The sequence below is a fragment of the Ipomoea nil genome, unplaced genomic scaffold (assembly GCF_001879475.1).
Source record: "Ipomoea nil cultivar Tokyo-kokei standard unplaced genomic scaffold, Asagao_1.1 scaffold2868, whole genome shotgun sequence".
NCBI classification, from domain to species: domain Eukaryota; kingdom Viridiplantae; phylum Streptophyta; class Magnoliopsida; order Solanales; family Convolvulaceae; genus Ipomoea; species Ipomoea nil.
The window spans coordinates 38832-61758 of record NW_017619296.1 but is presented as its reverse complement, the minus strand read 5'-3'; the positions used below and the strand labels follow the sequence as shown (position 1 = coordinate 61758).

General features: G+C 38.5%; 1 protein-coding gene and 1 non-coding gene across 2 annotated transcripts; both read right to left on the bottom strand.

The window, feature by feature from the left end:
* Window positions 1-6288: 6288 nt before the first annotated feature.
* Window positions 6289-6360, bottom strand: TRNAP-UGG. The gene has a single exon. It is a non-coding gene; the product is annotated as a tRNA-Pro (tRNA).
* Window positions 6361-8267: 1907 nt separating this feature from the next.
* On the bottom strand, window positions 8268-10984 carry LOC109160625 (iron-sulfur cluster assembly protein 1-like). The gene is made up of 3 exons (XM_019308909.1): window positions 10430-10984; window positions 8960-9014; window positions 8268-8686 (listed from the first exon to the last, which is right to left on the bottom strand). The coding sequence occupies exons 1-3, from the start codon at window positions 10725-10727 to the stop codon at window positions 8548-8550; spliced, it is 492 nt and encodes a 163-aa protein (XP_019164454.1). The 5' UTR covers window positions 10728-10984; the 3' UTR covers window positions 8268-8547.
* Window positions 10985-22927: the final 11943 nt, after the last annotated feature.

The following is a 22927-nucleotide window of genomic DNA, read 5'->3' as shown; positions in this document are numbered from 1 at the left end:
TATTGGCAATCCTGAAATATTCCAAACATGTCTAGAATAATCACAATTGATGAATGTATGCATAACATTCTCATGCTCTAACCCACACATTTGGCATGTGGGATCCACTTCCACCCTCTTTATAATCAAGTTGTTAGTTGTTGGAAGAATATCACAAATTGCTCTCCACAAAAAAGTTTTCCATTTTGGGGGTACTCACATTCCCCACATTTTAGTCCATTTCTCAAAACTCCCAGGCGAGTGATCATAAATTCCCATAATGTGTCTGTAAGCATTTTTAACTGTGTATATCCCATTTGGGTCATCAGGCCAATACCATGTGTCCTCATATCCTAGACTAACAGGTATCCTCAATATTCTACTCACATCCTCCTCCTCAAATAAATCTGCTAAAATATGTGGGTCCCAGGTAGCAGTTTGTTCGTCTATTAAACCTACCACTTTAGCATGCCTGAGCTCTACAGGCATATCAGTCTGCACCAAAGGGCTTGGATTATCAGGCAACCATGGGTGTCCCCAGATTAGTGTTGTTTTACCATTCCCTATCCTCCTGCGCACCCGTGCCACCACCATGTCATGAGCTGCCATAATACTTCTCCATGAGTGGCTCGGGCATCCTCCTACTTTGACATCAACAAAAGTGGTATTCGGATAGTACATTGCCTTATAGACTTTTGCAACAAGTGTGTCTGGACTTGTGAGTAGGCGCCATGCCTGTTTTCCCAACATTGCTAAATTAAAATTCTTGAGATCTTTGAATCCCATTCCTCCATATTTATTTGGGATACTTAACTTATCCCAAGCTTTCCAGTGTATTCCTCTATCCATACCAGTGCCCCACCAATACTTGTTCATTGTTCTCTGGATTGATAAACATACTGAGTCCGGAATCAAAAAGACACTCATTGAAAAGGTAGGCATAGATTGTGCCACGCTTTTCAATAGAATCTCCTTTCCTGCTTGTGTCAGAAATTTCTTATTCCATGAGCTTATTCTCTGCTTTATCTTATCTTCAATATATGAGAACACTGCTTTCTTGTTCCTCCCCACAAAAGATGGTAGTCCCAGATATTTCCCAAAATTGGGTGCCTGGTCTACATGCAAACAATTCGCCACCTCTTCCCTATCCTCCACACTGGTATTTATGCTAAAACAGACACTGGACTTGTGATAATTTACCTTTTGTCCTGAGAGTTCCTCATATCGTCCCAGGCACTGTTTAATTACTCCTGCCTCCCCACTATCTGCTCTAAAAAATAATAGGCTATCATCTGCAAAAAATAGATGTGATATCTGCGGGGCTCCCCTAGTAACCCTGCAGCCATGTATTAAGCCAGCCATTTGCGCTCTTTGCAATAACATAGATAACCCTTCTGCACATATGAGGAATAAATATGGGGACAAAGGATCCCCTGTCGCAACCCTCTGGTTGGCGTTACACCCCCACTATGAACACCATTAATCAAGATGTTATACTGGAGAGTAGTAACACACTGCATCAACAAATTAATCCACCGGTCCTCAAAACCCATTACCTCCAACATCCGTCTCAGGAACTGTCATTCCATCCTATCATATGCTTTGGCCATATCCAATTTCAATGTCGCCCATCCCTTCCTTCCACACTGTTTTCTATTCAAGTAATGCCCCACCTCCGCAGCTATTAAAATATTATCAGTAATAAGTCTCCCAGGGATAAATGAACAGATACTACAATGTAATAGAGCTAGTAGCATTCAAAAAAAAAAAAAGTCTCCCAGGGATAAAAGCACTCTGGGCCTCAGAGATGAGGTTCCCCATAAGCGGTTTCATCCTATTGGCTATTACCTTTGCCATGATTCTGTACAGGACATTACTTAGTGTTATTGGTCTCATATCAGCTACTGTCTCAGGCACATCTTTCTTCGGGATTAAGACCACATTAGTGTCATTCAATCCTTCAGGCAGCGAGCCTGAGTTCAAGCAATTCACAATAAATTTAGACACATCTTCCCCCACAATATCCCAATATTCCTGGTAGAATCCAGGGTTCATACCATCCGGTCCTGGTGCTTTGTCAGGGAACATTGCAAATAAAGCACTCCTGACCTCCTCTAACTCAAACTGGCGGAGGAGCATAGTGTTCTGCTCAGTGGTCACACGGGGGGCAAAATTATCAAACATGGGATCCTCACACTCAGTGTTTGATGATGTAAAAATAGCAGCATAATATTCCAAGACTACTCTCTTCATATTATCCTCCTCCACCCATGCACCCATATCATCTTTTAATCTAGGTATATAATTTTTCCTTTTACGAGCAGAAGCGTACCTGTGATAGAACTTGGTATTGCAGTCCGCACCATGCAGCCAGTGCTGCTTCGCCCGCTGCCTCCAAAATACATCCTCCTGCATCTCCAACTGCAGTAGTCTTTCCTCAATCTCGCGAAATTCGGCCAATGCAGCCGGATCTCGTCTGTGCCGTAGCTCATCCTGCTCTTTCCTCAATTGCTTGATGCGGTCACCAAACTTATGCCAATGCTCCCCACCCCACCGCATTAGCTTTCCACCACAATGCTGCTGACAAATCAACAGCCCCTTATCCCTACCATCCTGCCAGGCTGTCTCCACCACCCCCCGACAACCGTCATCATGAATCCATGCCATCTCAAAGCGGAATCGTTTCGGTCCCCCATATCTGCGGCCACGCACTACATCTGTGTTTAAGAAGAGAGCAGAGTGATCAGACTTCCGGGTTAGAATATTTTCGACCCACGCCTTAGTATTCAGAGTAGTCCATCGTGCAGACACCAACACCTTATCCAACCTTTCCTCCATCCATTTATCAGTCCCTTTCCCCTTCTCCCATGTAAACTGGTGACCTCGCATTGGCAATTAGACCAGTCCACAATTGTAAACAGTGTCCTCAAACCCTCTCAACAAACTAACCGGGTGAGGATTCCCCCCTCTCTTCTCACGTTGGTATAATAAATTATTGAAATCTCCCAACGCCACCCAGGGCAGTGTAGACTTATCCCTTAACCCACTTAACAATTGCCACGCCTCCCTGCGTCTATGCCTCTGTGGAAACCCATAGAAACATGTCATCCGCCATACCTTCTCCCTTATAGCCACCTCCACATCCACATAATTCTTTGAATAACTCAACAACCTAGCAGTATTATTCTTCTTCCATAATAATGCTAAGCCACCCCCACCCCTAACCGGATCCACATAAAACAGACCCTCAAAACCAATCTTAACTCGTAGTCTTTCTGCATGACTCCGATCTACCTTTGTTTCCATTAAGTAGACGAAATCGGGCTTCTTACGGGACACCATGTCCACCACTTCACGAACTGTCTGTGGATTGCCCAAGCCACGACAGTTCCAGCTTATTATACTCATTGAGATGGGCGGGCCTGACCACCAGGACCCGCCGTAAATCCCTTCGTTTTAGCGGCTTTTCCACCGGTATTGACACACGGACTCGGTGAAACGTCTTCCATGGTGCTCCCGGATAACGATCATCAACTTTTACAAACATACCAATAAAATTGGCCGCTTGTTCAAGAACCGCTTCCGATGTATATCCCAGCGGTAAGTCATAAAGCTGCACCCACATATCCACCGATTTCAACTCAACCGTAGCCGGCCTTGCACCCGGTTCCACCTGTTTACAAACCAGGGTGTTATTTTCAAAAGACCACGGCCCTTCATCGAGGACCCTCCGCATATCCGTTTCATCATAAAAGATGAACATAAACAACCCCGGATGAATCTCCGTAGCATGCATGCCCCACACTGGTTGCCAAACCGAGGCCATCACTTGCCGCATATACTCCAACTTCACCACCTTCGTTGTCTAGAATCTGCCAACACACACCCACGGTTGTTCCTCCTCCTCCGCCACCACCCCGACGCCCTCCCCCACCGGCTCAAAGCCGATTTCCTCCTCCTCCTCAAGCGCTATATCACCCCAACGCTGCGTTAGACGTTCGATAACCTCATCCGCTCGTTCGAGGATCGGTGGCTCCTCGTCAACCCCATGCACCACCGGATCCGTCGCCGCAGTATTCATCCGTTCGTCACGCACCGCCTCTGCCATAGTTCGTCGCTGTCGGACGTAATCCAGCCGCAAGAATCGGTCGTGATGCCTCTGCTGTATTCCGTTGCCTGTCGAACGTAAATTGCAGCAAGAATCAACCGTGATTCAATCAAGAAGAGCAAGAAACGCCGGAAACCCTAGGAGAAACCCTAGTAAAGAGGCAAAACCCTAGAGAGAAATTCTAGAGAGATATTTTCATTCTAGGAAACGTAGTAATACACTTGATCATATATTTAACTATGAATATTGTGATATGGAATAAATAATTATTCAACATTTCAACTACAATAATGGATATTGCATCATTGTACCGATCTTGAATTAATATAAGGAGGCCTCTTACTAGGTAACATCAGCAATTATACCATAGACTTGGGTCCACCTTGTAAGGTAAGTTCGAGTAAAAAATACACAATTTACATAAATTGTAAGCATTCAGTATGTAAGTTGTAAACATTTAATATGTAAATTGTGTATTTTTGGACCCAGACAGGGACAGAGCACCCCACCCCATATACAACATTTGTATGTATATATGTATATATAGTATAAATTTTAGTATTAGTATAAAAAAAATTGTTGAATGTCAATAAGAAATGAGTTAGATTAGTTGGCAAAGCACATTTTTTGAGTTTTTTGCACTTTTAGTCCCACGACTATAGTGGCACTGGCAGAATTGATCCACGACTTTTGAACCTTGCAATTTTAGTCCACGACTATTGATTTTTTTTTTTTGCAAAAATGGTCCTTCCGGCCACTTTTCCGTCAAAATTTCAGCGGAAAAAAAAAATTCTCCATTTTTAGCCGGGTTAAAATTGACATTTTACTTATCTCAAAAAATTAAAAGAAAAAAATTGATATTTGGTTACAAACAATATTACTGGGCTACATACTACTGCCCCAGGCGGCGGAGTTCCTGGAGCAGGCAGGGCTGTCAGTAAGCGTCGGAGCGGCCGTGGCGTTCCCCAGGCTCCGGCAGCAGCATTGGAGTGGTACATGTACTCTGCCGCCTGGGGCAGTAGCATGTAGCCCAGTAATATTGTATGTAGTCAAATATCAATTTTTTTCTTTTAATTTTTTGAGATAAGTAAAATGTCAATTTTAACCCGGCTAAAAATAGAGAAATTTTTTTTCCAATGAAATTTTGACAGAAAAGTGGCCGGAAGGACCATTTTTGCAAAAAAATTGATAGTCGTGGACTAAAATTGCAAGGTTCAAAAGTCATGGATCAATTCTGCCAGTGCCACTATAGTCGTGAGACTAAAAGTGCAAAAAACTCCACATTTTTTAGTATAATAAAAGTCAGGGGTTTGACTCATTTCCTATGGCTTCGACACTACCACTTTTTTAATATTTAACACACACACACACACACACACACACACACACACACACACACACACACACACACACACACACACACATATATATATATATATATATATATATATATATATATATATATATATATATATATATATAACATTCTTTTATATTAATAATAAGAAGTGTAATTTATAATGTGTTTTATATTCAAATTATTTTATCAAATTAATTATGTTTCATATTTTGTTATGTATATTTTTATAAAGTTTCGATGTTTTTTTTTGCCCATATTTAACAATATTTACGACTATATTAAGTAATTTATTTATTTTTTTAAAATTATCTTTTTTGTTTTAATATTTCGCCTTTACTGAAAAAAAATTCTGAATCCATCCTTACTTCTTCGCTCCCCTCAATAGAATTTTTGGCTCCGTCTATGGACTCAGATTCACCTTGCAAGGTGGACCAGGATCCACTTAACAATCTGCCGGAAGTTCAACACTGTTGTTAAAATTTTAGTTAAACACCAAAAAATGATTAATTCACAGTTTACTAACATTAAAGGAAATCCTTTCAAGAAAAAAAAAATTAAAGGAAAAAAACTCAATAATTTTATATTTTCACTAGGAATTAAATAGTTACGATTTAATAAAAAAAAATAGGGGTAAAAAATACAAAACTTGAACTATTTTTAAATTTTTGTGGTTTAGATATTATTTTGTAATGTATATTTTCTATTTAGCTTGTTTGGTGATTATAAAACTAGACTATAATAGTAGTCTTTGAAAGTTGAATTTTAGTTGATAAACTGAACCGCGCAACTTACGATCCAAGAATATATATTCTGAAGATTAAACATTTAAACACAATTAAAAGGGGCGTTCCGAGAATCGAACTCGGGACCTCTCGCACCCAAAGCGAGAATCATACCACTAGACCAAACGCCCGTTTGTGTTTCATTAATGCTCTTTAAATTATTAATTTACAATTCATTCTAATAAGGGAGAACTATTGAATTACATTACATAAAATTAGGTTTTAATTTCACAAAAAATATTATTGAGTTTAAGATATTTAGTGTGCATTTTTTTTTAGTCTAAACAATAAGATTTTATATTAAAAATATGATAGAGTCGTGTGCATATACAATATAAAGCACATCTATTACAAAACTAATTCTTTAGCAAAATGTGTACAACTTCACTTGATTAACAAAAGAAGTTGAGACTTGAGATGAAGAAATTCAGCTGATGCAGCGCTAAGGCATCATCCATCAATTTTTTTTTTTAATAACCTAGGTTTTCCAATTTCTTTAAATTATATCTTGAATTTCACAAACTCGTCTCGAACTCTTAAAAAAATAAATTATTCATCAAATTCTCAATATAGTATATATGATGTGCAACAAAGTATTCACCCAACCTTCAATCCTCCAAAGCATCTATAACTAACTACTATGCACATTCATGATTTGTCCTCCAATAATAACACTACTATCATTCCAATCCACCTCACTATTTTATAAAATCTAATTAAAAACTATCTTAAAATGAGAGTTGTAGAGAATTTTACTTGCATGTTCAGTTTTTATAAGTTTAAGAAATAAGGGTCAAATAGGTCACTCAATTGTACACCAAATTGTAATTAGGTCATCGAACTCAAAATAATGTAATTGAGTTCGTGAATAATACAAACTCATACAACTTAACCTAAAATGACATGTTTACCTAAAAGTATGTTGATATGGCGGTTATCAATTTAAAAAATATTTTTTAAAAATTATTTTTAAAATCGATAACCGCCAAATCAGGTAAGCATGTCATTTTCGATTAAATTGCATAAGTTTGTGTTATTCAAGGACTCAATTGCATTTTTTTTTTTTTTTGAGTTTCATGATATAATTACAGTTTGGTGTGCACTTGGGTGGCCTATATGACCCTTATTTCTAAGTTTAATTTATTCTATTTTATATGAAACTTTTTTTTTAATACAAATAAAAATTCCAAATAGTTTTCATTAGCTAATGATACTAATGGGACTTACACAAGAGTTTGAGCTCATTCGATAGAAGGAGGTGGGGGGTAGGATTGACCACCCTCAACACTACACGCGCCCACTGAGCGCTATTGGTGTGTGTTGCTCTGTTTATTTATTTATTTTATTCGGTAGGACCCACATTAGGAGACAAAAACTCACCTCTTCTACAAGCACATTTATCTTCTCTCTCCAATGCTCTCTCTTCCACATAAGATTAAAAAGCTGTAAAACCTTTCCTAAAACTCTATTGTGGTTGCTCTAATGACATTAATGTCACAATAATAAAGTTAATCGATCAATTTTAACATACTTTATCTATATCAGTTACAACCTGTCAGTCAATCTATCGCTAGGATCACAATTGATGCTATTCAAGTGGTTAAAAGCACTAAGCTACAAGCTAAGGTACTTGTTCAAGCAGTAGAGCTGAGTTCAAATTGCACCTCCCCAATCTTCTATTAGATGCATTCATACATTTGCTGGAAGGACTTTTCAAAGCATGAAAGAAGAGCTGAAGTAGATAGCTCTGGCGAAGTTCATAAAAATTCAACTACTTGGTTGCTCAAATATTTTCTTTTTTACCTTTGCCAAGCTCCTCTCTTGTCGAGAATCCATACATCCCTAATCAGTATATGGACAGCTATCTCTCTTGCACAAGTTGAGATTCGAGACAAAATGAAGTACTTAACAACACATCTTTACAAACCAAGAACTACGACATTAACCCTTTTATTATGAGGCGACGGAGGAATCATAGATCCGTGACACAATCCCTGCCCAGATCATATCATGCACCCAAAAGAGTGGGTTAAAAGCATTTGGAGTGTAACAAACAAGCTATATATATAAACTGTAAATATTTTTAAAGGTAGCAGTACAACCCCAGGATCTAACATACAACAATACAAGGGATTGTAAATGACACAGGTAACTGATGGTTCACACAACTATATATATATATATATATATATTGTGCTTATTTCAGATGGAAAGCCTATATACATGCATATAATATAGTGCTTTATTCAGACTCACTATCAACATAATTGTTGGTTATATTGTTCAGAGATCATGGTCTCGATTGAACTCGATCTCTATCAAGCAGTAGTCGCATCACTTGGCAATGTGCTTGCACGTTTTGCCTCATAATCCTTTACGGCAGCCTTTATTGCATCCTCAGCGAGCATGCTACAGTGGAGTTTAACGGGAGGGAGAGAGAGATGTTTTGCAATTTCCCTGCAAATATTATTGAAATAACACCAAGGAATATATATTAGCATTAGTCCTAAAATGTCTCTCTAGTCCCTTCGTGCTTTCTCTTGTAATTTCTAAGAAATTGTTTGACTCTTAAACATAAAGAGTATCAATATATCTAGTAGACTTATATATATGAAACAAATATGTGTGAGCAAGCCTGTACACTAATATAAATCATCCATCTTCCGAAACAAATGAATATATTACGTTATTACAGTATAAAATACTAATGAAGGAAAAAACAAAACTTACGTATTCTTGATGGATAGCACTTCCTCCATTTGCTTTCCCTTCACCCACTCTGTTGCTGAAAATGAGAAACACAAGGTTAGTAAACTGCCGTAACCAAAAAGGGCAATTGCTTGGTACAATTGAATAAGATGAACTGCAAAATTGAAAGTTTGAAGAACTATCGGTGACAAGGAATGTCTCGGGAAAAAACCCCACAAGGATTTATGTGTAAACAGCCCAAAAAGCTACCTCTGCAGCACACATTCAGGTGATCGAAAGGTCAACAAAAAGACAAGCACACACTTATGAGATTAACAGTAGGAAAACTATTGCGTTCCCATGAATTCAACTGCAATTCCGAAATGAAGCTCATTCAGGTTGATTGCTCGATTCTACCGATATAGCCTTTAGAAGTTCAAAACCAGCAATGATCAATATATTTTGGATAAACAACTTCAAATAAGCCCATTTGAGATAAATATTGAGTACTTTTTGGCAACAGCCTATTGGTATTCACCATTTTACCCGGCCTTCGAAAAACTCTTATCAAATTATTTTGATAGGCTCCTTAAAATAGATTATGAAATTATGGCCAAAACAGCTATAAGCTCCCAAACACATTAAGAAGAAATTTAACACAAGTACTTGTAGTATTAGATAAGCTAAAAATAAGTTCATCCAACTAAGCCTAAGAGGCTAAGACCAACACACTAGTAAAACACCCATTCAACTAATCATTAACCATGGCAGCAATATGGCGAATATACTCCATGAATGTTAAGAATGGACTCATATGGCTATCTATCTACTTCAAATGAAAATCTTCTAAATAAATCAAATTAGTGCCCAGTGTTAGTAAAACAAGCCTTCATTGTCAAAATGATTCCCTTCATTGCATAGAACCACTCAAATCTTTTACTTGAATACTAGTTAACCCTCTGAATGCTTAACAGGTAGAATAATACTCAGCCACAGCCTACAGGCCTATAGTTCTATCATCTTGAAACCTTGAAGATGAAAACACACTTCATCATCTTCTAAACAAGTAGAATTTCAAACCACCATGGACCAGGGTCCACCTTGCATTCTGAACATTTTACAAAGTGATATTCAAATTATGTGTCAACAATTAACATATTATATGCCTATAAATGAAGTACATAAACACATAATGGGTTAACTACATATACATAATATGTAAATTGTAGTAGTCACATAATTTATTAACGAAAGGTACATAATATATCAATTGCAAACAAATAATTGTTTTGGACCGGGGCCATGGTATAATCATCAAAACGCATTCTTTTATGGATAGACAACACAGAGTTTCGATTTGTATATTCCAATGAAGACAAGATAGCATTTTCATCACAAACTGCCTATGGCCAAATCAATTTTGTGTTATAAATTCACATCAAATAAACAGGAAAAATAAAAGGAAGTATTCAAATTCAACCAAATAGGAATTTAGAGGGTTAGGAAACAGACCAACAGATGAGGAAGCGATAGCAGAGCCACATCCGAAGGTCTTGAAACAAGCATCGACGATCTTTCCAGTCTCATCATCGACCTTAATCTGGAGCTTCATCACGTCGCCGCAGGCCGGGGCGCCGACCAACCCCGTGCCGACCGTCGGGTCATTCTTGTCGAAGGAGCCAACGTTGCGGGGGTTGTTGTAGTAGTCCACCACCCTCTCGTGGTAGAGCCGCGGCAAACCCACCGCCCTTTCCGCCGCAATTCGCTGGGAGCCCAGCCCTAGAACTCTGTTCGATAACTGCCTAAACATTGTTCTTCGATTTTTTTTTCTTTTCTTGATTGATTGCGTTTAGAGGAATGAAATAGAGAGCTTGAGGAATGTGAAAGTGGCGTATAAAATACGTCCGGGGTATAGATAAGGCGGTGTGTGGCGGTGGACGGAGGTTCTGATTATCTAATAGAGAGTGTGAAGGGATAGACAGAGACCCAGACCCAGATGCCCGGCATCAAATACAACCATATTCTCTCTTCCTTTGGCGGCAGACATGGGCTTTCCGGTCAAGGGTAAAAGTGTCAATTTAGACCATAGAAGTGTTTGGTAAATTGTGGATTAGGCAATAGTTCCATGTTTGGTAAATAGTGTTTAGGCTATAATTTTACCACTCACAAAAATATCATCCGCAAGTTCTAATAGTTTTTTATTTTTTCTAATAGTTGGATTTCGAAAAAGAAAAAAAAAATGATTAAAGTACAAATAAGCCACTGAACTATTTGATAAACATCAATTAAGTTATCAAACTAAAAAATTCCCTAAATAAGTCATTAAACTCGGAAATAAAGAGCAAATAAGTCATTGAACTTGAAAATAAAGAGTAATTAACATTTTTAATAAGCTATGCCAAATATTTATTTTATTTACATTATTATTATTATTATTATTATTATTATTATTATTATAATCATCATCATCATCATCATCCATTTGGATAGTATTATATATTGGAGCTGCTTGCCACACTAAAAATAAGTTTGTTGTGAGTGATAGATATAAAGGCGTATAACATTATCTTAAATACGGAGTAAATAGTTTTATTGGAACTCGCACTTTTCATTGTCAAGAAAGGAGCCATTTGCAAGCATATATCAAGTTATGGTGTTGCTTAGGCTATTCTTCTCTCTGCAAATTTATCTCACTTTTTAAAATGGGTCTCACATCGACATTATCAAATTTATAAATTCTCAACGTACTATTTGTTCTACATCCCTACAAATCTCTTTCACTTTTAAAAATAGGTCTCACTTTTATATTATATTATAAATATAATAAAAAAATAATAAAAGAAATATGCAGAAGTGTCAAATAGGTCCATCTACTACTGCGAAGTGCTCAATTCTCACCGCGAACTAAATTAAAGTCTAATCAACCACACTTACCAGCTAAATTTGTTCGATTGACTTTTTTACAGGTTGCTAACCGGTTGCCTATTCAATTATTAAAAAATTAAAAAATTAAAAAAAAAAAAAAAAGGAATTTCAGTCACCAGCTGTCCGGCGATGACAGCCGGTGGCTACGTATTTCACAGACTGCTGCCGGTTGCCCGCTGGAGAGAGGGCAGTTGGGCAGCGGGTAGGTGGCGGGTACCCATGCCCCCACCTATCCCCCACTGATACACATGCAACTTTTTGGTCCCTGGATCTCTCCTAGAACCCGAAACCATGTCCAGACACATTCCAACACATAACGACAACACCACGGATTCAATAAACGAAATTAAACCAAGAATCATTCCAAATACATTCTAACACGATTCCTAAGCATGCCAAGACTCAACATTAATTCATATAACGGTTCAGGAGCATCCGGAACCTCAAGAACATCAAGAAATCTATATGTAAAGCTCTAACGATAAGTCCTAGGCTAGACTCAACACCCGATCATGCATAAACCCACCCAGATATACCAAGAACATCACAACAACGAGATTCACGATATAACCCTAGGGACAAGCTCTAGACATAATTAAAATACAAGATCACACATATAATCAATCACAATATCAAGAACATCAAGATTATCAAATAAACACAATCATAAACTCTAGGCAAAGCTCTATCAAGACTCAAGCACAGAATCATACATACGATTTTCAAAGGAGCCAATGAATAAGATATAGCAAGAAAAATAGGTTTTGTAAGACATGTGTTGTAACACCCCTAAAATTTAAAACTTTTTAAGACTTATAATAGGAAGATAGTTCTATTATTAAATCCCAAACAGAGCATTCTAAACATAAGAGTCTGGGGTGTTATGTCACATCTGAGCTGGAGAACTCAGATGCACAGGCTGCACTATCTAAATATCCTCAAAATAGAGTCAATACATCAACATGGCACGCAGGCCGAAAGGGAAACTAGCTAACTAAGCCTTGGTCCTCTAGCACGCTCCGGAGCTTACTCATCTGTGCCTGAAAGCTAAATATATCTGTTCAGCGAATAGCCGAATAATGCTGGTAACCCACTTCAACGCGTTAAAATACTATATATATATATATATATATATATATATATATATATATATATATATATATATATATATATATATATATATATATATATATATATATATAGGAAAACCATTTTGGAGCAGGAAGATATATACTTAGGAGACTCTAGCTTTAAAACCAGGAATAGACTCGACAAGTAGGGATAAGCACATTCAACAGTTATAATCAAGCATGTAAAGACACTAGCATATATCCTAAGGTCACAAGTTTATTTCACATTATCCATATTGTCATTCAATCATTATCTTATCACATAAGCACACTTTGGTGGCGCCACAGGACCAATCGCATGCCCATACATTAGGGTCAGCGCATATAGCGCTAACACGGCCCCGCAGCACCCTGCCTCGTACCGCAGCACGAAGGGGTTGACCGTAGCTAACCGATGAACCGCAGCTCATCATAACGTTTGACCGCAACCAAACGGTGGACCGCAGCCCAAAAGTGTATTTCTGATCGCAACCAGATTATGAACCGCAGCTCATGTAAAACGTTTGATCGCAACCAAACGGTGGACCGCAGCCCAAAAGTGTATTTCTGATCGCAACCAGATTATGAACCGCAGCTCATGTATAGCCAATTTGATCGCAACTAAATTGGGGTATCATGCACACATAACACATAGCAAGCACATGCAACCCACATTAACACATTGGGAAAGGGGAGAAAACGTATAATGAAACCTATGTGTGGTCATCCACATACTAGGAATAATCCTAAGAGGTTCATACTTCTTTCACCTAGGCCAATGTGGTACCAATTCAACTAGCATGCAATATACAAGACCCTTTTTATCCTAAGAACGGCACCCGAAACATCAAACTAGACTTAGGCACGATAAACGGAGTCCGCTGGGACACCATGAGGGTCGGGGAAACATCAAACGGGGAAACCACCATCCCAAATTGGGAAATTCCAGCGGGTAGCCCACTACCCGCCAGCTGCCCGTCGGCGGCGACATGCCGGGCAGCGGGTGCCCGGCGGGCAGTCGCCTGCCCGCTGGCTGCCCGCTGCCGGCAACGCCTTTAGGGGCAGCGGGTAGGTGGCGGGTTCCCCTACCCCCACTGACTCTTTTTCAATATAATGGTCCCGGGATCTTTTGTGGAACCCGGAACCATGTTTTGACACTTTTAAACATAAACTACGACACCACGCAGTCAAATAATGGATCAAAACCAAGAATCATATTGAACACATCCTAACATGACTTCTAAACATAATTAACACCCGAACATGCGAAGTCCCACCCAAATATATCGAGAATATCACAATACGAAATTCCCAATTTTAACCTAGGGCTCTAATCATATTCAAATCATCAAAATCATAGTTTATCTTTAAAATCAAGAACATCAAGATTTATCAAGAACATCACACCATTATCAAGATCCTCTTATAATCATCAAGATTATCAACATCAACACATAAGATCATCTCATCAATCATCAAGATCATATCATCATCATCATAAAAGATTTATCAAGACACAAGCATAGGGAAGGAGCTAAAGAAGAAGATTATAGCAAAGAAAATAGGTTTTGTTGAGACATGAGTTACCTCTTAGCCTTAATTAGATTCCTTGGCTATTAAGGTTCTTTCTCTAAGATCTCCTCTTCTTGATTTCTTCTACGTTGGTGATAGGGGAATTCTTGTGTGGTGATATCTATTGTGGTGTCAGTTCTAGGTGCCTCCTATGTCCTTATATATATATATATATATATATATATATATATATATATATATATATATATATATATATATATATATATATCTAAGAGTCCTAATTAGGGTCTGAATGATATGGGTTTACTAATTCTATTTCTTATAGGACTAAGGGTTTGGTTTAGGGATAAGGGTCCATGACTTATGATGGACCCTTCTTAATTAATTAAGGGAATTAAATCCCCTTTTAAGGGTAAGTAATTAAGTAATTAGTTTGGTTTAGAGGCCGTAACATGGTGTATTACACCCTCCCCCCCCCCCCCCCTTACAAGAGGCTTCGTCCCCGAAGCCGGTGCGTGGATCCATTCTTTCACCCCTGGACGTCACGTATTTTGGCCTCCTGATTAGGATTTGTGGCTTCACGTGTCGCTTTACTGGAGGTAGGATGGAGCTTGGTGCGGTGGTGTTTGGGAAAGTTTGGGTCTACCTTGGTTTCCTGCTCCCGAGCTAGATGCCCCGAGTGTGCCCAACATGGTCTCCATTGCTGCCACTCTTTGATCTAATGCGTGCGTTACCCGGGTTAGGGACGAGAACCCTTCATCCATGATTTGGTTTTGTCGGGTGAGTTGCGCGAGGATGCGCTCATTGACGGATCCTTCATTTTGGCCTTCCGAATTCTCTCTCTCTTGTGCGGGTGCAGGTAGGTTAGGCTCGCTATCTTCCTCTTGTTCCTCTCATTCTTTCTGTTCCCCACACTCTTGCATTGCCCGTTTTAGTTTCTTGTTGGAGATTTCCAACTGATCAACCAACTCTCGTCGTTTTTCCGTGGACTTTAAACAAACCTCCTCGAGAGTGATGTATTGTCCCTCTCCGATATGGTAGATGTCGTTGCGGCGGAGGTTCTGAGTATTGAAAATCATCCCGCTCACGGGTTTGATTTCTGTGTGGCTTAGGTCCACCCCTTTCTTTTCCATGATCCAACTTAGGATCATTCTGTAGGGTAGACTAAGCCGGTTGCTAGCCTTGCAAAATTCCATGTGTTTTAGCATGAGGGCGGGTAGATTGAACTTGACTTTGTGTTTTAGAAAATAGGCAAAGGTGCACTCTAGGCTCCCCACGTCCTTGCTCTTGTTATTCGTGGGCAACAGGCTGTCCGTTACAATCATGACTAGCAATTTCTGTTCGGCGGTTAGCTATTTCCTGTTTGGCCGGGTGGCCAGGTGAAGCCATCTTCCTTCCTTGTAGGTACCCGAGGTAATCCTTATACCCCGTGCCTTGGGTACCGATCCATCCCTTCCGGTCATAGTCCGACACACCCGTGGTGGTCAGTTTTAAGAGTTTGGCCTAGCGGCCTTCCGAGAGTACTATCTCCTTGCCTCGGACTTTGGCGGTGATTTCCAACTTGTCACCCCGTTTGGCGGCTACCAAGTGGCGATAAAATTCTTTCACCAACTCGGGGTACGTATCCCCTTTGATTGTGAGATAGGTATTTAAGAGCCCTTGGAAATTAAGCATATCGACCAACTCCGGAGAGAATTGGTCGGGTTCGAGGGCTTTACCTCCGATCACCGTGTAGTCGGCGTTGTTCCACTCCGAGGTTCGGATACCAACGGGCTTCTTCGGCATTGTGAGATCTCCCTAAGTGGTGTTCTTTCGGGTGATGCTTTTTCCGGCGAGGCTCCGGCGGACTCCGGTGAAACTCCAGCGAAAACTCCGGCGAGGTTTTTTTTTTTTCCGGCGGTGAGGGGGTGCCGGCGGCTTGTCATTCCGGGGTCGATGGCGAGGGCGCGACTGCCTGGGCGGAGCAGGTGGCTGTGCTGGCAGCGGGAGTTGGCCGGGCGAGCAGCGGGTTCGTCGTGGCAGTGGGCTCGTCGCGGGTGGCCTCCGGGCAATGGCGGCGGCCGGGTTCGTCGCAGGTAGCTTCCGCGCGGCGGAGGCGCGCCGTGGGGGTGGTCGCCGGTGGTTTGCTTGGTGGTGGCTGCTATGGCGTGCTTGGATGGTGCCGGCGACGTGGAGAGAGGGTGAGAGGGGGTGAGTGAGGGAGAGTGAGAGGAAGAAGAAGGGTTTTTGATTTGGGGGGTTTTGTGGGTTTTAGGGACTTAGGGGGTTTTAAGATGGGATTGTTCCCTTGCGATTTCAAGGAACACTCATAGCCTAGTGGTTAGGAGATTGGTTTTATAAGTGGGAGGTCTAGGGTTCGATCCCTATTGGTAACATTGGTATTCATCTTTTCTCATCCTTCTTTTACCACTCACAGAGAAATGGCAATTTATATCGTGCACCGCGGTGCATAATCGATTATGCACCGCGCATCAAAACGACGTCGTTTTATTTAATGAAAAGAAACGGCACCGTTCCGCAAAAGATAATTTTGTTCTTTAGTTTCATTTTGTATACACTGCAGTTTCAGTTCAACACAACTACAGTTTCATTTTGATATAACTACAGTTTCATTCAATATTTATACACTCAAATATGTGAAAATGTTATTTAATTTTACTTTATATACACTATAGTTTCATTAAAACACAACTACATGATCATTTCGATATAATTACAGTTTCATTGTACAATATACACTCAAATATGTGAAATGTTATTCAGTTTCATTTTATATATACTGCAGTTTCATTTCACCACAACTACAGTATCATTTTGATATAACTGCAGTTTCATTTGATAATATAAAAATAATACGTGAGGCAGTGTCGGTTTAGATACACTGTAGTGTCACTCCGTTAACACTAACAGCGCGCCGTTTCTTTACTTAAAGAAACGGCGCCGTTTTTATGCGCGGTGCATAATCGATTACGCACCGCGGTCCACGATATAACGACTGCAAAAAAAAAAATCATCCGCAAGTTCTAATAGTTTTTTATTTTTTTCTAATAGTTGGTTTTCGGGAAAAAAAAAAGGAAGAAGATAAAGTACAAATAAGCCACTGAACTAGTTGGCTCTATTATCCACTGAGGCTCAAACTTACAACCTTCCAAATGAGAGTCTAACCCGAGTACCATTAGACCACATAGTCTTGGTGGGTAGTATTATATTCTAAAATAATTATAATCAAAATAGTTTTGTCTTGTCCAAATTTGATTTATTTATTTATTATTATTATTTTACTGGATCTTCTGTTTAAAAAATAATACAGAGTAATAACAAATAAATTAAATCTTGACAAGACAAAACTATTTTGATTATACTTACTTTAAAATATATTACTATGTAGGTGGATTATAATTAAAAAAAAAAAACTTAAATAAAATAAACATTTGGAAATCCAGTCAGCAAAAACTTGAAGTTAACTTGTTAAAAATGTTAATTGCTCTTTTTTTTCGAATTTAATGACTTATTTGGAAGTTATTTGAGTTCAATGACTTAATTGATGTTTTCCAAATAATCCAGTTGCTTATTTGTACTTTATTCCAAAAAAAATAGTTTTTATTATTTTATTACATTTTTATTTCAAATGCCTATATATTGGAGCTGCTTGCCACACTAAAAAAGGGACTCGCACTTTTCATTGTCAAGAAAGGAGCCATTTGCAAGGCTATTCTCCCCCGCCCCGCCCCCAAATCTATCTCACTTTTTAAAATGTGGGTCTCACATCCACATCATCAAATTTGCAAGTTCTCAACTATTTGTTCTACATCTCTGCGAATCTCTTTCACTTTCAAAAATAGGTCCCACTTTTATAATATATTATAAATATAATAATAAAAGAAATAGGCAGAAGTGTCAAATAGGTCCATATACTACTGCGAAGTGCTCAATTCCCACCACGAACTAAATTAAAGTCTAATCAGCCACACTTACCAGCTAAATTTGTTCGATTAACTTTTTTTACAGGTTGCTAACCAGTTGCCTATTCAATTATTAAAAAATTTAAAAAAAAAAAAAGAAAAAGAATTTCAGTCACTGGCTGTCCGGCGAGTGTGTGTGTGCCCATTATTTGTCATTGTATATATATATATATATATATATATATATATATATATATATATATATATATATATATATATAGGGTTCCATTCACATGCAAACACTCTTAAAATACAAACATGAGGACAAAATCTAGCCATAGAATATGTTTAGATGAATGGATTAGGTGTATGCTTTGGAAATAAACCAATGTTCTGATTTTAATGTAAATAAGGGCAATAATGGTAATGCATACTCAACTTAAATAAGGAACATATTTAATTTGTATAATAAGCAAGAATTAAAGAAGTTTAAGTATGGTAGGACTAGACTACATCCCTGGCAACGCAATCTCCTTCCCAAACGACTTGCGCAGAATTGTTTCCGGCGTGCTCACAGAGAAACAGACACAGACTCTATGGACGGCAACCTACCAAGAAATATTGATTCCAACCAAGACTCCATGGACGGTGCACATCCAGGTAATCACGCTGTAAAACTCAAAAGTATTATTGTATGTTGTTTGAGTGCTAATGAACAATATGCAATACGTGAGTATAATTAATTTGGGCTCAAAAGTAGTGCATATTTGTCTCCGTCCGTACTCGTCACGGAGGGTTTTGAATATGATGAATTCAAATCTGCAGAATTAGGAGTTATAGAGTGGTTACGATGGGGGGAGGTTGGAGGTGCATTTTGGGTTTTAGTGCACACGCCATTAGTCGAATGTGCACACATGCGATTATATATGATAGTGATAGAGATACTGATGAAGATTAGCTGAATTTATTATCACGTTTTCTCTTGAATTAGAAACTAAATGTGCAAATGTAATTTGTGTGGTTTGGTACTTGGTAGGAAGAACTCATTGGAATAATGTGTTTGTTGATTAAGGCACTCCAGGACTATAAGTTGGTGTTAGAAATGTATTCTATGGTTTGATATCTCTATTAAATTAATTGAATTAAATGAACTTGTTATACACTTTGGGTTAATTTTCAATTCAGGCGTGTGTGCACAGATTCTTAATCCTGTGTGCATGGAATAATTCATGTGGTTTTTGTATTACTCGTGATAGTTGGGGTGTACACAAAAATGTGTCAATAGTCACATAGGTCTTGCGTGCATGGCTTAGTAATTCTATGTGCATGGAATAACACGTGTGTTTTGAATTAGTAGTGATAATTGTGATGGCAAAAAAAACCTAAAAAATGGGACAAGAGTCACGTAGTTCTTGTGTGCATGGCTTAGTAATTCTTTATGCATGTAATAACACCTGTAGATTTTGAATTAGTACTGATAAGTATGATGGCCAAATAAATGATGCCATTATGTGTGTGCACTAATTATCAAACAATATTAACCCCGCATATAAAGGTTGTCTTTGTACCATTTACGGGAGTGGACAACCATAAAAGGTGTTACAATTGGGGCAAGCCTCATTGCGAGAGAAGATGTGGAGTCGTATGAATGGGTATTAAAAATCTTCAAAACTGCGATGGGGTATACACCGAGATGTATTATTACAGATCAAGACCCCGCATTAAAGGTCGCAGTACCAAACATTATGCCAAAAACAAGGCACCGGCTCTATATTTAGTTCATATTCATGGTTGATATTTATTAAGTTGTGCATGCACACTGTATAATGACAATGTGCACACACATTTATTTACTAAGCATATAAGCTAATAGTAAACTAGTCACTTCTATGAAATTTATTTAGTTTTTATCCATGGTTGAAATTTATTTAGTTCTTCATGCACACAGTTTAACGTAAACGTGAACATATGTATTTATTTACTAAGTCTAGAAGTTAATTGTAACACCCCACTTTTCTTAAACCTTATTAACAAGCTTAACCTTGAAAGATAAACTAAACAAGTGAGATAAACTTACTAAACAAACTTATAAGAGGTGTCACTGCCACAATCACCCTTCACGGTGATTGCACAGGCAAAGGTTAAACATCTAAACCAAACAAGTTTTACTAACAAAACAAACTAGGGGATACAATCCCAGTGTCCAGCACCATCAAAACAGATAGGTAAGTCCGCTATCAAGTCTAAAAAATAACCAACAAGAGTTTAGACTACAACTAGCTATCTATGCTGTAAACACAAAAAAGTAAACTTTGTATATCTTCACAAAATTCCGTGTACAACGTGTGTATAATTCAATGCAGGTACAAAATCTCTGTCTAGTCCTCTGATTCTTCACTGACGATATCTATTGAAGTGCCTCCGTGATTCAAATAGCGTAGCCTCCGGGATTCAATTGGCGCGTGCCTCCAGGATTCAAGTGGCGTAGCTTCCGGGATTCAATTGGCGTGACTTTCAACAACGAACGTCAAGAATTTTGAAATAATCAACCCTGCAAAGTTTCAAAACGCATGCAATGGATTCAAGTTACCTTAAGATCCTCAAATGCCTTCAAAAGACTTCAAGATCTTCGAGACAATCAATTCTGCAAAGCTCCAAAGTACCTGCAATGGATTCAAATTGCCTGCAAAATATTCAAAAGATGCCTTCAAACCTTTAAGCGTTCTTCAATGCCTTCAAGCTCTTCAAATGCTCTCAACTCCTCAAGTCTTCAAGTTGTTAATTGCCTTCAAGCTCTCAAGCCTTCAAGTTGTTCAATGCCTTCAAGCTCTCAAGCCTTCAAGTTGTGTTTTGGAATGAAAAATGAATGCTCTATTTATAGTAAGAGCATAACCAACATTCCTCAACAAACTTCCTCATTAATTAATTAATTAATTATTATAGAAAATGAACCTTGCCTAGAATCAAGTCCATATTCATTATTGTATAATCTAATTCAAATTCAAATTAAATTATAATTATCTAATTCAAATGTAATAAAATATTATATTTAAATTATAATCATAATTTATAATTCAAATTCAAATATGAAATGAGCTTGGACCAATTAATTAATTAATTCAATAGCCCAAATCAAATTTTAATTGGACTAATTAATTTATATGATCCAATTAATTAAATTGGCCCAACATTTAATCTCAACATCAGTCCACCAACCATTTATCAGTCCATTTGTTGGATTCAAATTTTCGATGTCTACAAATTGCCCTCTCGAGACTTGCCGGGACATACTGTCTGTAATGCTTGGAGCGAGGAAGTCTCGAAAACTCTGACACGGTCTGATATACACATCGCACATTTAACCCACTCCACTAATCAGGGTCATTGAAACCTTCGAATGCCATTAAAATTATGTATGACCAACCATGCTTTAATCCATTAATCCATTAATTCCATCCTATCAATTTAATCTTGTCCCTATCAAATTAATCAAAATGTCTATACCAAAATTGAGGAGATCCATTAACTCAATTTTGTTTTTGTTAACCTGAATATTTGGCAGTGGACCGCTCCTTCCTATGAACCCAAGTCATCTTGACAACATACACCTGGACATTCAATGAACCCAAAATCATTCTAATAAAAAAAAAATTAAAGTGGCGCAATGCATTTTAATTTTATAAGCCTAATTATAAGTTTGGATTTTCCATGAGCCCAAATCCATACGATCTTCCAGGCCATTTCACCTTCAAGTTCAGTCAGACTCCGTAACTCCAGCAGGAAGCTAAGCTCAATACAACCGTCTCATCCATGATTACAGCAGCATAACTAACTCAACTATGGCAGAAGTAGAATCTCAATCGTATTAGGATGCTAAATTTCAATTCAACTCCAACTAAAACACCATCCCCTTGTGTGCTATAAATAGGAGCTTCAACACACGCTCATTCGCACCAATCAACAAGTAGAGGATCGAGAAGGAGCAATCCGGAGTTTAGCTGCCCGTCTCGTAGAACAACCACCGGAGCGCGGAGTTTTTTTTTTCTTTTTTTGCTTTTGCAGAATTCGTTGGAGTTTTACCGTCAAAATTGCCGGAGATCCATCGCTGCCTACGCCGGAGACCATTCCTCGCCGTCAACGCCGCTTGCGATGTCTTCTTGTTTTGCAGGGAAGCTCTTCGCGGGAGTCGCTGCTCTCGGAAGATCTTTGCAGAAGACGCCAGAGTTTTACCATCAAGGTCGTCAGAATTTCACCGTCAAGGTCACCGGAGCTTTACCATCTGTTGAAGGTCGCCGGAATTTTTATTTTTAATTTTCCGCAGAAGTCGTCGGAGTTTTTCGCGGGAGTCCGTTCTTCGTCGAAGTTCGTCGCAAAAGCCGGCGGAGGTTTTTTTTGTTCTTTTTTTTTGTTTTTTTTTTTGTTTTTTGTTTTTTGTTTTTTTTGTTTTTTTGTTTTGTTTTTTTGTTTTTTGTTTTGTTTTTTTTTTTTTGAAGTTGGAGGCTGCCGAACTGCTACCGCCGATGGAATCTTGATGCGATCAC